The 14,019-nt window shown below is 31.8% G+C and overlaps 4 protein-coding genes across 4 annotated transcripts; 3 read left to right on the forward strand and 1 right to left on the reverse strand.

The window, feature by feature from the left end:
- Positions 1–325: 325 nt before the first annotated feature.
- Positions 326–1,239, forward strand: LOC103578545 (histone H1C). The gene has a single exon (XM_008559676.1). It carries the CDS (start codon positions 379–381, stop codon positions 1,018–1,020), a length of 642 nt encoding a protein of 213 aa, XP_008557898.1. The 5' UTR covers positions 326–378; the 3' UTR covers positions 1,021–1,239.
- A 1,161-nt stretch (positions 1,240–2,400) lies between these two features.
- Positions 2,401–3,009, reverse strand: LOC103578546 (histone H4). The gene has a single exon (XM_008559677.3). The coding sequence runs from the start codon at positions 2,974–2,976 to the stop codon at positions 2,665–2,667; it is 312 nt and encodes a 103-aa protein (XP_008557899.1). The 5' UTR covers positions 2,977–3,009; the 3' UTR covers positions 2,401–2,664.
- Positions 3,010–3,286: 277 nt separating this feature from the next.
- LOC128669031 (histone H3) lies at positions 3,287–4,152 on the forward strand. Its single transcript, XM_053743181.1, has one exon. It carries the CDS (start codon positions 3,311–3,313, stop codon positions 3,719–3,721), a length of 411 nt encoding a protein of 136 aa, XP_053599156.1. The 5' UTR covers positions 3,287–3,310; the 3' UTR covers positions 3,722–4,152.
- A 7,334-nt stretch (positions 4,153–11,486) lies between these two features.
- On the forward strand, positions 11,487–12,964 carry LOC106693575 (histone H2B). The gene is made up of 2 exons (XM_053743249.1): positions 11,487–11,899; positions 12,778–12,964. The coding sequence occupies exons 1-2, from the start codon at positions 11,487–11,489 to the stop codon at positions 12,962–12,964; spliced, it is 600 nt and encodes a 199-aa protein (XP_053599224.1).
- The last annotated feature ends 1,055 nt before the right edge of the window (positions 12,965–14,019 follow it).

A 14,019-nucleotide genomic window follows, 5' to 3' on the forward strand; every position in this document is an offset into this window, starting at 1 on the left:
GGTATTAGAGCGGCATTCATAGGTTTCACGTCCATAGTGACTTGTTAAAATTCCATTTAAACTTGATATTTATTATTTTTTCAGTAAAATAAATTTCCAAAAATTATTATGTAATATTTTTGTAGAAGAAAAAGAAATTATTAATCATAAATTCAGAGAAATATATCTAAAAAAATGTAAATAACTGGGAGGTTTGAACACCGTTGAGTAAAATTTGGTGAAATGATTCTGGTGAGAAATCGTGTAGTCTCTCTCCATGGTCCGCGTGAAAAGGTCGGGTTTGTGTCCAGTATGGGTGATCCATAATCTACTAACGTCAGTTTGTAGAAGTCACACTCACGTTTTTTCAAAGTATTACTCGCTCTTATATTCGTCAAGATGACTGAGACATCTGTATCTCCAGCTCCAGTTGAAGTGAAGGCTCCGGCTAAGGCCGATTCGCCTAAAAAAGCTGCTGCCAAGAAACCAACAACGAAAGCAACTCATCCAAGTGCTGCAGAAATGGTGACTGCTGCTATTAAAACTCTTGGTGAACGTGGTGGATCATCTCTACAGGCCATCAAGAAGTATATCGCAGCAACCTACAAAGTTGATGTTGAAAAGCAAGCACCGTTCATCAAGAAATTTCTTAAGGCTGCTGTTGTCAAGGGAACTTTGATTCAAACTAAAGGAAAAGGTGCATCTGGATCATTTAAACTTCCAGCTGAAAAAGCTGCATCAAAACCCAAAGCTACCGTGAAGAAACCTGCAGCTGCAAAAAAACCAGCAGCCAAAAAAGCAACTGGTGAAGCCAAAGCTGTCAAGAAGCCTGCATCACCTAAAAAAGCTCCAGCTAAAAAATCCGAACCTAAAAAACCAGCTGCTAAATCACCAGCTAAACCTAAAGCTACTGCTTCTCCAAAAGCCAAGAAAGCTGCTAAAGGTCCAACGGCTAAACCCAAGTCACCTAAGCCTAAGAAAGTCGCTGCACCAAAAACAACAAAAGCTTCACCTAAAAAAACTGCAACAGCTAAAAAATAAATTCTTACTCAAACATTCTTAGGAATTCCTGATTATGTTTAGTACCTGAAATATAAATTGTCTTTTTTAGACATACCAACGTTTCCGAAACGTCTTCTTCATCTCTAAAAATAAAACCAACGGTCCTTTTCAGGACCAACCAAATATTTTAAAACGCAATCTACTCTCAATTTTAATAGTCAATATGACTCATTGTAATACTCTAATTTAATGTGAATATATTTGATAGAACCTGATTTTACACAATAACAGCATTCGTTAATTGGAGTCGATAGTCAAATAGAACTTTTCCACCTTTAAATATCAAGGTTTCGATTGGTCTAGTTAAGAGTCAAAGGTACGAACCGAATTTACGGAATTTAGTTGTCTACATTTTTAATATTTTTGCGATTTTAATAATGGAAATTTTTCTGAGGAAATCCATCTTATACATTTTTCCAGGAGCTGAAAAAATCGCTGTAATAATTAGTAAATCAATAGAAATCTAAAATTCGGAAACTCAAGTACAATTAAATCTTAACGATTTAACAAAATAATTTCTTTCTTAGGTTGTCATCCCTCGTAAAAAAAATTTCCATTACTGTTCGATATTTACTCACAAATCGAACGCCGCGGATATTATCAGTAAAATTCGTGAGCGTCTCTAGAAATTTAATAAGATGTTACCGAGGGTGTGGGTCGCTCAGTGAAGGCATGACTATACGTGAATTTTGTGGATATTTGTTTGTTGGGCGTCCCCAAATATGGGAGTACCCATAAAAGGTCCTTAGAGTCCCTTTTACAAATCTAAGATACCATAAATCATACGGATACAATAGTTTTATTCAACAATAGCGGCATTAAACTTATCCTTATAGCAGTAAAATAAAGGAGATATAATGTTGATGCGCGAGCAGACGACTATTTGAATCAGCTTAACTATGGTAACTAACTCTTTTCTGCAATTGCATCTTCTGTCTCGGAAATACTCACTCCACCGTTTTCCATAAGAACTCCTTTCTTGCTGCCTAAGAAAATATCCCTCCGCCTTTTTCAGCGGAGCTCTTTTCTCCCACAGTCAAAACTGCTGACCATGCTCATCGCGTTATATTATACAAGTAAAACCTAATAAAACTAATGCAAAGTGATATCCATGTGCAGCTGCATAGCGCCTAATGAATGTACTAGGAAATATATTACCTTCCGATAAAAAATATATCTTTTCATTATTTTTTAGTATTAGACGAATGGGCGTCAGCCAACCCGTCGCAGTAATGCCTCCAATTATTTTTTTAATGAGAGGATAACACAATTAAAGACATCAACTTTTGTACACAGGCATGCATTTCACAAGGGACAGTAGCTCATAAGGAAACGAAAAGAAACTGTGATTTAATTAAATATACGATTTTTAATATTTAGTATAATAATAAATTGAATAGCTCGAGTGTGTACAAATTAAGATATATTAAATGAGACAACCTATAACCGTTATATATTATTCTATTAAATATTGCTGTTTTCAAGTTTAGAATATAGGGTTTAAAAAGTTGTTAGCATTTAATAATGTAACTATTTGAGCTTGAATTATTTTTTACGTATAAAAAATTTAGTGGCCCTGAAAAGGGCCGTTTTGTTTAAAATTTGCTGAGTTGAATGATCCAATTAACCTCCAAATCCGTAAAGGGTACGGCCTTGACGTTTCAGAGCGTAGACAACGTCCATGGCGGTGACAGTCTTACGTTTAGCGTGCTCGGTGTAGGTGACTGCGTCACGGATGACGTTTTCAAGGAAGACCTTGAGAACTCCACGAGTTTCTTCGTAGATCAGACCAGAGATACGTTTGACGCCACCACGACGAGCTAGACGACGGATGGCTGGTTTAGTGATACCTTGGATGTTATCACGAAGAACCTTACGATGCCGCTTGGCTCCTCCTTTTCCCAATCCTTTTCCTCCCTTACCACGACCAGTCATGATTGCAGGTTAAAAACTTTTGATGGGATAAACACTGACACACTTTGACTGAGAATGCACCAGGACCGATTTTGAGCCTCCTTATAAAGACATTCTTAGATTTACTCCTACTGCTCGAATTAGACGAATCAGAGCGGCGGTGCATTTTTCTCCCACTCTTAGAAATAAACCAATCAGAGTGATGCTAGATTTCCCCTTCTAACGAGAAAACAAACGAATAACGCTCCAGCTGCTTCGCGAGTGGAGAAAAAGGCGATTTTTGGCTCCGAAGAGTCATTCTGCTCTAAGTTTCTGAACGTATTACTACGTTTATTCGGAGATTACCTAGCTTACTATGGCCCGTACTAAGCAAACTGCTCGTAAGTCAACTGGTGGAAAGGCTCCACGTAAACAACTGGCTACCAAGGCCGCCCGTAAGAGCGCGCCAGCCACTGGTGGAGTCAAGAAGCCACATCGTTACCGTCCCGGAACAGTCGCTCTTCGTGAGATCCGTCGTTACCAGAAAAGCACTGAGCTCCTCATTCGTAAATTACCATTCCAACGTCTGGTTCGTGAAATCGCTCAAGATTTCAAAACTGATCTCCGATTCCAGAGCTCAGCTGTGATGGCTCTCCAGGAAGCCAGCGAAGCCTACCTCGTTGGTCTTTTCGAAGACACCAACCTTTGTGCCATCCACGCCAAACGTGTCACCATCATGCCCAAAGATATTCAGTTGGCTCGTCGTATCCGAGGAGAACGTGCTTAAGTTATCTTGACATCTAAAACTTACAAACCAAACGGCCCTTTTCAGGGCCATCAAATTTTTTATACTAAGAAAATTGAACTTGTTTCTCACCTATTTTATTGAAAATAATTTAAACAAAATTGAATGCTATATATAACCCAATTTCTCAACAGTACAATCGCCGACACTAATTCGCCCCGGGTTGTGTTGCCCCCGGCATGATGAACTTTTCTATTTCAGTACATCTCTTTCAAAACAACAGTAATAAAAATATTTGTATAAAAGATACTTCTAGTATAAAATTAGTTTTTTATTTGATAAATCCATTCTAAATTTAATATCTCTAGGATAATCTATTTATTAAAACAAGACACAATTTAAATTTCTGTTTAATAAATTATCTGTAAAATTAAACAAATGTATGAGAATAATGTGGAAAAAATAAATTTCAATTTTTTCATATTTCGATTTTATTCATTAATGAAAAAGAGAAAATCTCTATTGATTAACTAATGAATAAAATGTTTGCTGTCATGAAGTCATCTATATGGTGAAAATATGAGTAAAAATTATTGTCTATATTAAATTGTTCTATTGTGAAAAAAATTATATTATGCAAAAATAATATTATCTGATAAATCTACTCATGCACTACAGTATTCTATAAGGTTAGTAAAATAAAATTTATGAATATTGAATTAATTCTGCTATTTGATTTATTTACTTTTATTGATATCTATTAATTATTTAACGATTGGTAGGTAATATCAATAAAAAATTTCTTTATAAAAAAATCATCATTGTCATACAACTGTATTATGGAACAACTCGTTTGGAATATGTCATTAAAATAATATTTATATAAAATTATAACTATGGGCAAATAAATTTCAGTAATTGGAAATTATGTATTAAAATAAATGTCTATTATATTATCTCAATTATGCATAATCTCGTATCATGCTTGAGTCCACTAAAAATTTTTCAATTAAATAAAAATTCTGTTTCGGAACATCTCTATCGTAAAAAAATAATATCACAAAAAAACTATCTACATGATCTTAATTCGCTCACCACGTGGCGCAGCTTTTCAGTTTCGACGAGAAAATTCAATAAAAAAAAATTCAAATACGTTCCATGGCGTTGAAATTTGATTTAAATAATTAAAAACATTTTTTTAATAATTTCGATTGAAAATAATGATCTGTACTACATTTTCTGATTTAATGCTCCAATCAAATCCGATTGAAATTTAAATATTAATATTACTTTTTTGATTGATTCTGATAGAAAAGTTTTCATCGGATTTAATTAGAAAATAATAAAAAAAAATAATACTATTCCAGGATCTCAGTCGATGACATCAGAAAAAAAAATACTTGAATTAGAATATCCTTCACTGCTGATAGGTGATGATTATTGTTTGATGAACAAATTTTTTAATAATGCGAAAAAAATACTGCACACCTCAAGTCTGAAAACGTTTAAGGTGCTTTACTATTAAATCATTTCATACTTTCCGACAATTGCACTCGCTCAGAAACATTTTTACACTTTTTATTGCACAGTCCTGTTAAAAATTAATCATACGTGGACATATATGAATGCTCCATTTGTGGCCATGTATATAAATTGGCCAGACATGGCCATGTATAACCATACATAGCTTGATATGACCACATGACTTGATATGACTATGCATAAAAGTTTTAACTAAGTTAAAAAAAAAAATATTTTTTTTAATTATTTTGACAACTCAGAGATAACCAGATATGCAATAATTGAATCCATTATGGAATTCGAAATTTTCTGTTCAGAGAAAAAAAGCTAGATTTATGAATGATCTCACGCCGCTTTAGTAATTGTAATTGTAGTACTCAAAGTTATTTTAAAAATCTGTACGTCTATGTATGACCATATAGGCCCATATATGGACAGATATGATATATAAGATCGTATAAAAATATACGGGGAGGGTGGGGCAAAGTGGGTCCCTAAGCGTTTGGGGACCCATTTTACCACCAAATCATTCGGGGAACTCAAAATTTGAGAGGACCCACTTTGCCCCACCCACTCCTATGATAGTATATAACTGCGCATTAAGAGTACCGGAATAGTTCGAAGCGAGTGCAATTGTCGGAAAGTATGAAATGATTTAATAGTAAAGCACCTTAAACGTTTTCAGACTTGAGGTGTGCAGTATTTTTTTCGCGTTATTAAAAAATTTGTTCATCAAACAATAATCATCACCTATCAGCAGTGAAGGATATTCTAATTCAAGTATTTTTTTTTCTGATGTCATCGACTGAGATCCTGGAATAGTATTATTTTTTTTTTATTATTTTCTAATTAAATCCGATGAAAACTTTTCTATCAGAATCAATCAAAAAAGTAATATTAATATTTAAATTTCAATCGGATTTGATTGGAGCATTAAATCAGAAAATGTAGTACAGATCATTATTTTCAATCGAAATTATTAAAAAAATGTTTTTAATTATTTAAATCAAATTTCAACGCCATGGAACGTATTTGAATTTTTTTTTATTGAATTTTCTCGTCGAAACTGAAAAGCTGCGCCACGTGGTGAGCGAATTAAGATCATGTAGATAGTTTTTTTGTGATATTATTTTTTTACGATAGAGATGTTCCGAAACAGAATTTTTATTTAATTGAAAAATTTTTAGTGGACTCAAGCATGATACGAGATTATGCATAATTGAGATAATATAATAGACATTTATTTTAATACATAATTTCCAATTACTGAAATTTATTTGCCCATAGTTATAATTTTATATAAATATTATTTTAATGACATATTCCAAACGAGTTGTTCCATAATACAGTTGTATGACAATGATGATTTTTTTATAAAGAAATTTTTTATTGATATTACCTACCAATCGTTAAATAATTAATAGATATCAATAAAAGTAAATAAATCAAATAGCAGAATTAATTCAATATTCATAAATTTTATTTTACTAACCTTATAGAATACTGTAGTGCATGAGTAGATTTATCAGATAATATTATCCTACCAAAAACAGATTCTCTGTATAACATCGCGCCAAGTACACGTTTAAAATTTTTTACAAATAAGAAAAAATTATTTTTTACAAAAAAAATAAATCAAATCGAAAAAATACCAAGTACCTAGTATAATGCAAAATCATAACAAACATTTTCATAAAATTTCAAAAAAAAATTGTATGACAAAATTTCAATGTACTTGGTGTGCATTACTACATGTACTCAAGCAAAATTAATTTCTAATAAAATCAAACATGTTTTTTTTTACTCTTTTGTAAACACACCAAGTACATTGAAATTTTGTCATACAATTTTTTTTTGAAATTTTATGAAAATGTTTGTTATGATTTTGCATCATACTAGGTACTCGGTATTTTTTCGATTTGATTTATTTTTTTTGCAAAAAATAATTTTTTCTTATTTGTAAAAAATTTTAAACGTGTACTTGGCGCGATGTTATACAGAGAATCTGTTTTTGGTAGGATTTGTTTTCTTTTTGTCGTGTTGATTGTGAATATTATCAGAAATCGCTTAATGAAGTTGTATATTTGAGCTCCAACTTAACTCCTCATTATATACCAACTCAATATAAACCGATCCGATTTATTTCAATTGCAATCGTTTGTTGGTCGTTTCTCGATCAATGTTGACCTATCAAAGTTGTTTGAGGGTTAATTGCTTAATTATGAAAAAGTAAATAAAAATTAACCTTTAAATTTTTTCATTGAACCCCTCTATTTCGATATTTTTTTATTTTTTCATTTAAATTGCTAGGAAACCGTTTGTCGGTGATTGTTGGTGAAAACAAATAAAACAGTAATTTATTTATAACAAAAATGTAATTAAAAAACTAGAATTTCCATTAGTAGTCCTCAATAAATAATATTTTTTTTTTGTATAATGATATTTTGTTTTTGTATAATGATATTAAATCTTCCGTTCAAAAATTAACTTAAAAAATAATTATTTGTTTCCATTGATTAAAAACCTGATTTCCAAATTTCGCCAATAAGGTATTGACAGGTAGCGCCACAATGATGTTAGATGTATGAAATTACGCTAAAAGCCACTTTAGATTAAAACTAACAGTAATTTGACAATTGAAATTATCAAAATGTGCTGCTTGAATTGGCCGACAATTTGATAGCAAAACTTGAAAATAAAATTAGCGGTTAATTTTTTTTTTAATTTAGAGGTTACTTTTTTTTACTAGAAAAAAACCCTAATAAAAGTTCCCATGAAATTTTTGTCAAATGTCTGTCAAATTCGGACTTTTCCGTTTTTGACGATAATTCGTATACGACTTTCAAAATGAATTTGCATTCGAATTCGGGTAGTAAATTTACGTCAAATTGTATAGCAAGTAATATGCAAATTCTCGTCAAAAACGGAATAGCCCGAAGTTGACGACATTTGACAACAATTTCATAGGAACTTTACCTAGGGTTTTTTTCTAGCCAAAAAAAGTAACCTCTAAATAAAAAAAAAAAATTAACCGCTAATTTTTTTTTTTCAACTTTTGCTATCAAATTGTCGGCAGATGAGGGCGGCAAATTTCGGTAATTTCAACTGTCAAATTACTGTCGATTTCAATCTGGAGTGACTGTTAGGGCAGTTACGGCAGACGTCAACTAACCCTAATAGCACAATTTGCTTGAGCAAAAGTTTACTTACAAAACCTGATTTTCCTTAAATTTTTCATAAAATTTTATGATTATGAAACGAATTTATTTATGCTCATAAAAAATTTGCATACGAAACTATAGTAAAAAATAAAGACTAAAGCACCGCTGGTGGCGCATAAATGAATCATTGCTATAATAAAATTTCAATGTTTTACTGCATCATGGCATTTCTTATGACTTTTTGTTCTCTGGCAGTGCCCTTTTTGCATGAAAAAATTTTAAAAACGTCTAAATTGGGGGTGCTATAGTATATGCTGGCCTAATTTCAATATTTAAATTAGTTCTCATAACTAAAATGAATAAAGTTTCATAATTTTAAGACGAACAATCAATTATCTTTTGAATATAGAAAGAATTTTTTGAAAATTTACTATTTTAAAAAAGTTTATAAGTATAAGTGCTAGAATGAGCCAAAAACCACTCTGTCTACGGTATATAGTAGTACGGTAGCTCGCGCCATGACACTTCACACATATACATGTGTTTAAACGTGTACTTGGCGCGAGACCCTACCGTGTCTCCTGATTTTTGCATAATATAATTTTTTTCACAATAGAACAATTTAATATAGACGATAATTTTTACTCATATTTTCACCATATAGATGACTTCATGACAGCAAACATTTTATTCATTAGTTAATCAATAGAGATTTTCTCTTTTTCATTAATGAATAAAATCGAAATATGAAAAAATTGAAATTTATTTTTTCCACATTATTCTCATACATTTGTTTAATTTTACAGATAATTTATTAAACAGAAATTTAAATTGTGTCTTGTTTTAATAAATAGATTATCCTAGAGATATTAAATTTAGAATGGATTTATCAAATAAAAAACTAATTTTATACTAGAAGTATCTTTTATACAAATATTTTTATTACTGTTGTTTTGAAAGAGATGTACTGAAATAGAAAAGTTCATCATGCCGGGGGCAACACAACCCGGGGCGAATTAGTGTCGGCGATTGTACAATACATGCTCTCCTTATAATTGAACACTGCCTAATTATACTAATTGATGAACAAAAAAATTTTCACTTTGGCAGGTAAAATGGGGTATCTCCTAAAAAGGGCAAAAGAAGAATTTCTACATATTAAATAAAATTGATCAAATTAAATTTTTTTGTAAGCAATTTACATAAAGAAACATTACATTCTACTCAATTATTGGTTGTAAAAAAAAAAAAAAATCTGGGCGTCGGTTGACTCTGCGGGCCAGCCCCAAAACTTCCAGCTGTTTTCGACCTCAAAGAGCTCGAAAACATTAGTGTAGATATATTTTCGAGCTCGAAAATGCTATCACATGCAATTGTTTTTTTACGATCTTTTCAAGCTCTAACAAGTTACCTGTTATGCAGAAGTTTGAAAATTTAAGAATCGAAAATCATCAATGAAGCGGTTTTTAAAATTGAGTTCCTGATTATGTTCAGTAAAATAAGTGTATTGAGGCAGAAATCAATGTCGGGGATCAAAATCAATATTTAAATAAATTTTGACTCATGTAAGAAACAATAAAATACGAAATATCCGATAAAAATATTAGAAACTACGTTTTATCGCTTTTTTTGTTGATATGATTTAAACTAAAAACCAAGTTCGACGACATTACATGATCGAAAGAAACCATAAAAAAGATGAGTTGGTATGATATCAGGCACATTTTGGTAGGTTATATTATGATTTATCCGGAAAAAATAACATAAAATGTTATTTTTTTAACGTTTCCACGCCGATATCTTTCGCACTAATTAATCGATTTTGACGTTTGAGGTAGCAATCAACGCGTTTTATTGAATTCATGAGCTGATTAAAATTTGAAATCGATCGCGTCAGTCGTTTCGAAAATATTTAGAAAAAACCGTTTTTCACCATTTCTTTCTCCCGCGATAACTCTCGAACGAATTATCCGATTTTGATGTTTGAGGTGGCAATCGACGCGTTTTATTGAGTACTAGGGCTGACTAGATTTTGAAGTAGATCGTATAAGTCGTTGTTGAGAAATCAATAAAAAACTAAAAAAAAATTTTTTTTTTTTCGTAATTCGCAAATATTTTCGAGTCTATTTGATCAAATAATCTGAAATTTTCAGGAAAGTTGATGGCCAACAAGCTCTTTCGATTGCCACCTCAACCATCCAAATCGATTTATTAGTTCAAAAGTTACAAAGAGTTTACACACACACACACACACACACACACACACACACACACACACACACACACACACACACACACACACACACACACACACACACACACACACACACACACACACACACACACACACACGGACATCATTCTGAAAATAGTCAGAATAGCTTCCTAGGACCTCAAAACGTCGACATCTGATGAAAACTCGATTTTCGAAAATCGGGGTGAAAACAATAACTTCCCGAAATTTTTGAAAATCGTCGATTTTCTTAGCGGGAAGTTAAAAAGCCATTTTCATGGAATTTTATCAGCCCATTTGTCATACAAAATATTATAAAATCGTTTTCTCACGAAATGGATTTTCATAAACGTTTTAATGCTAACTTTGTTACCAATTATTCATTATAGACGCCAGACAAGTAAAGTACTCAAGTTATTTATAAGGGTGCTGTGTATAAGTATACATGTATTTTGGTCAATAGGTAATATCGTATAAACAATCTATCAAATATTTAATGCTTTAAAAATGTCATTACTCGAAATATTCTATACCCGTACCTAAATAAAATGTATTTTTTCCTAGAGAAAGCAGCAGACATACACAGGTATAATTATGTCGCCGGATATTCCCTTACCTTATCTGCACAAATCCTTAGGATTAATATTAAAATAAGTCTAAATGGGAAAGTAATGAACGATGTAAAGTAGCCATTGACCCTTACCATAAAGATCTAATTACTGATGTTACGGTGCAAATGTCCCATTGGATCCAAAATCCCCTCCCTGAAATATTGCAGTGCATTTAAACGTCGGTCCTTAAAATTTCAACATCGTTGAGTTTCAAACTCTAGCCAAGTTGTCTCTGGGTATAACTGAAATTTCAAACTCCAAATTTTCATAATTGAATCATCATGAGTGATGTGAAGTGTTTAGTGTCGTCAAGTCCACAATCTGCAACTGGATTCAAACGGTGCGCCGATATTTTTGATGTTGAGCATGATGCTCAATACAAAAAACCTAAAATTGAAGAATTCAGCGAAGTGACTCCATCCAACACTTCTTTGCCAACATGTGGACTGGACGGTAATTTAAACTTTCGTCCAGTGAACGTTCAACGAGTTAAAACGACCATTAGCGTCAACATAAAGACAAAAATGGTGCCCAAGAAGAAGATGGTTCGGATGCCTCAACCAGTCGTTGTCGAGAAGGAAGTAGAACTGATCACTGTTCCCAAGCAAGTGAAGCCAGATCTTCAGCGGAGACAATTGCGAGTGATGCAGCCAGTTTCCAAAAGCCACGAGATGTCTGGGCTTTGTTCCATCATGTGAAGAAACAACGTGCACAGATATCGTGTTAATTTGTAAATATCTTTTTTTACATATATATTTTTTTCGCGTGTGTGCGTGTGTTCGGATGTGTGTGTGCACGTGTGTGCAAATATGTGCGTACGTGTGTTCGAATGTTCGTGAGTGTGTGTGCGAATGTGTGAGAATGTGTCCACGTGTTCGAGTGTGTGCGTGTGCGTATTTACTTCGATTTAATTTAGTTGTTTTTTTTTTTTAAATATTTTCAAAATTTTTCTCCGGAGTGAATTTCACTCTGGAGTGCCATGTGCCAGGGCAGCAATGGTTACTGTTTTTTTTCTCTGTGTGTAAAAACACATTCTGGAAAGCTTGCTTGTTTCTCACGTATAAGGTAAATGTCCCAATACCGGAACGACGAAGGGTATATGACTGATTTTTATCGTTTTAAAAATATTCAAATAAATTATAAACCAAAATAATTTATTACATCATATAGAATAGACATTTATCAATTCAAAAATAATCAAATTAGTTCATTTTTCTTAAATTTAATATAAAAAAAAAAATTTTTTCTATGACACCCAAAAAACCCAATACCGGAACGCTGAAATAGCCGTGTCCCAATACGGGAATTCGGTTGTCCTAATACCTGAACAGTAAATAAAATAAGTTATTTTTTGCATTTATTCATGGTGAAAATATTTATAATTATTAAAGAATATTAATGTAAAACGAGTATGAATGTAGCAGGCGTCAGAGAACTTTAAAATTATAAATAAATAAGATAAATAATTAAAAAAATAATATTTACAAAAAAAGCACTATTAATTTCAAAATTTTTTGAATTTGCATTTTTTAAAATTTTATATTATTAATTTTATATTAATATCATGAACAGTTTCGTCAACGACATCTTTGAACGTATCGCAGCTGAGGCATCCAGACTTGCGCACTACAATAAACGTTCCACCATCACTTCCCGGGAAATTCAAGCTGCAGTGCGTCTTCTATTACCCGGTGAATTGGCCAAGCACGCCGTCAGTGAAGGAACCAAAGCCGTCACCGAGTACACCAGCTCTAAATAAATTTCCCTATCTCTGAATAAACCAAACGGCCCTTTTCAGGGCCACCAAATTTTTCAAAACGTATTAATGCTCGTCAAGTTTTTTAAATACTTAAAAGAATTATATATTTCAACTGGTTGCAAGTCACTAATGAATGAGGCCGTAAAGTTGAAACTTGCGATATATAACTTGATTTTTCATATAATAGGTAATATACATATTAAGAATATCAACTTCTAGGGCCTTCTTAGTTACCGATGACGTAATCATAACTTGCTAGGAATTTTTATATGAATATTAACTCTTATAGGTCTCATTTTATACAAATTATGATTAAATCATCATTTATAAAATTTGAACTGTATTTAAATATTACTAAGTAATTGATTAATTTGAAAGTAAATGAAAATTATTTCACTAGACTGATAAGTAATTTTATATTCATTTTCATTGACGTTCAATAAATAGCTTTTTTTTTTTAAGACGACCGTTTACAGTAAATCCATTCGCATTGAAAGTTCTGCCGTGCTTAGGAAGAAGGCAGTAACTTCATCTTACTGCCTTTCTATCTTCTCCATGTTAATTTAACATTGGGAAGATAGAAAGGCAGTAAGTGAAAATTTCCTGAATAAATTTCAGTAAAATCTTCATATAAATTTTAAAATTCGAATTTTCAAGTTTTGTAGGCTAAAATTTATTCAATAAATTTCGTCTAACTCCTAATTGGTAACTGTAAGTAGTTTTTTAAAATTCTATATCTAAACGAAATCACGACTACGTTGTTCTTTTTCAATTAAGGTTTTAATTTTTTTTTAATTAATTAAAAAAATTTTAATACAGTTATGACAGTTGAGTCATGTTGACATTGCATATTTTAAAAAAATGGAGGGCATGGTCTGAAAATACCCTTAAAAATGATTTATTATTTGTCAAATTAGATGATTTCAAGTCTAAATAAATTATAATTATTAATTGAAGAAGAAATTAAATATTTATAAGGTAAATGTCCCAATACCGGAACGACGAAGGGTATATGATTGAATTTTATCGTTTTAAAAATATTCAAATAAATTATA

The sequence above is a fragment of the Microplitis demolitor genome, chromosome 2 (genome assembly GCF_026212275.2).
Source record: "Microplitis demolitor isolate Queensland-Clemson2020A chromosome 2, iyMicDemo2.1a, whole genome shotgun sequence".
NCBI lineage: Eukaryota > Metazoa > Arthropoda > Insecta > Hymenoptera > Braconidae > Microplitis > Microplitis demolitor.

What these genes read in the sequence shown, in the direction of transcription:
- LOC103578545 (XM_008559676.1), top strand. Translation starts at nt 379, where the DNA reads ATGACTGAGACATCTGTATCTCCAGCTCCAGTTGAAGTGAAGGCTCCG.
- LOC103578546 (XM_008559677.3), bottom strand. Translation starts at nt 2,976, where the DNA reads ATGACTGGTCGTGGTAAGGGAGGAAAAGGATTGGGAAAAGGAGGAGCC.
- LOC128669031 (XM_053743181.1), top strand. Translation starts at nt 3,311, where the DNA reads ATGGCCCGTACTAAGCAAACTGCTCGTAAGTCAACTGGTGGAAAGGCT.
- LOC106693575 (XM_053743249.1), top strand. Translation starts at nt 11,487, where the DNA reads ATGAGTGATGTGAAGTGTTTAGTGTCGTCAAGTCCACAATCTGCAACT. An exon ending in TCTGGGCTTTGTTCCATCAT is followed by an intron (nt 11,900 to 12,777) that starts GTGAAGAAACAA and finishes TATCATGAACAG; the next exon opens with TTTCGTCAACGACATCTTTG.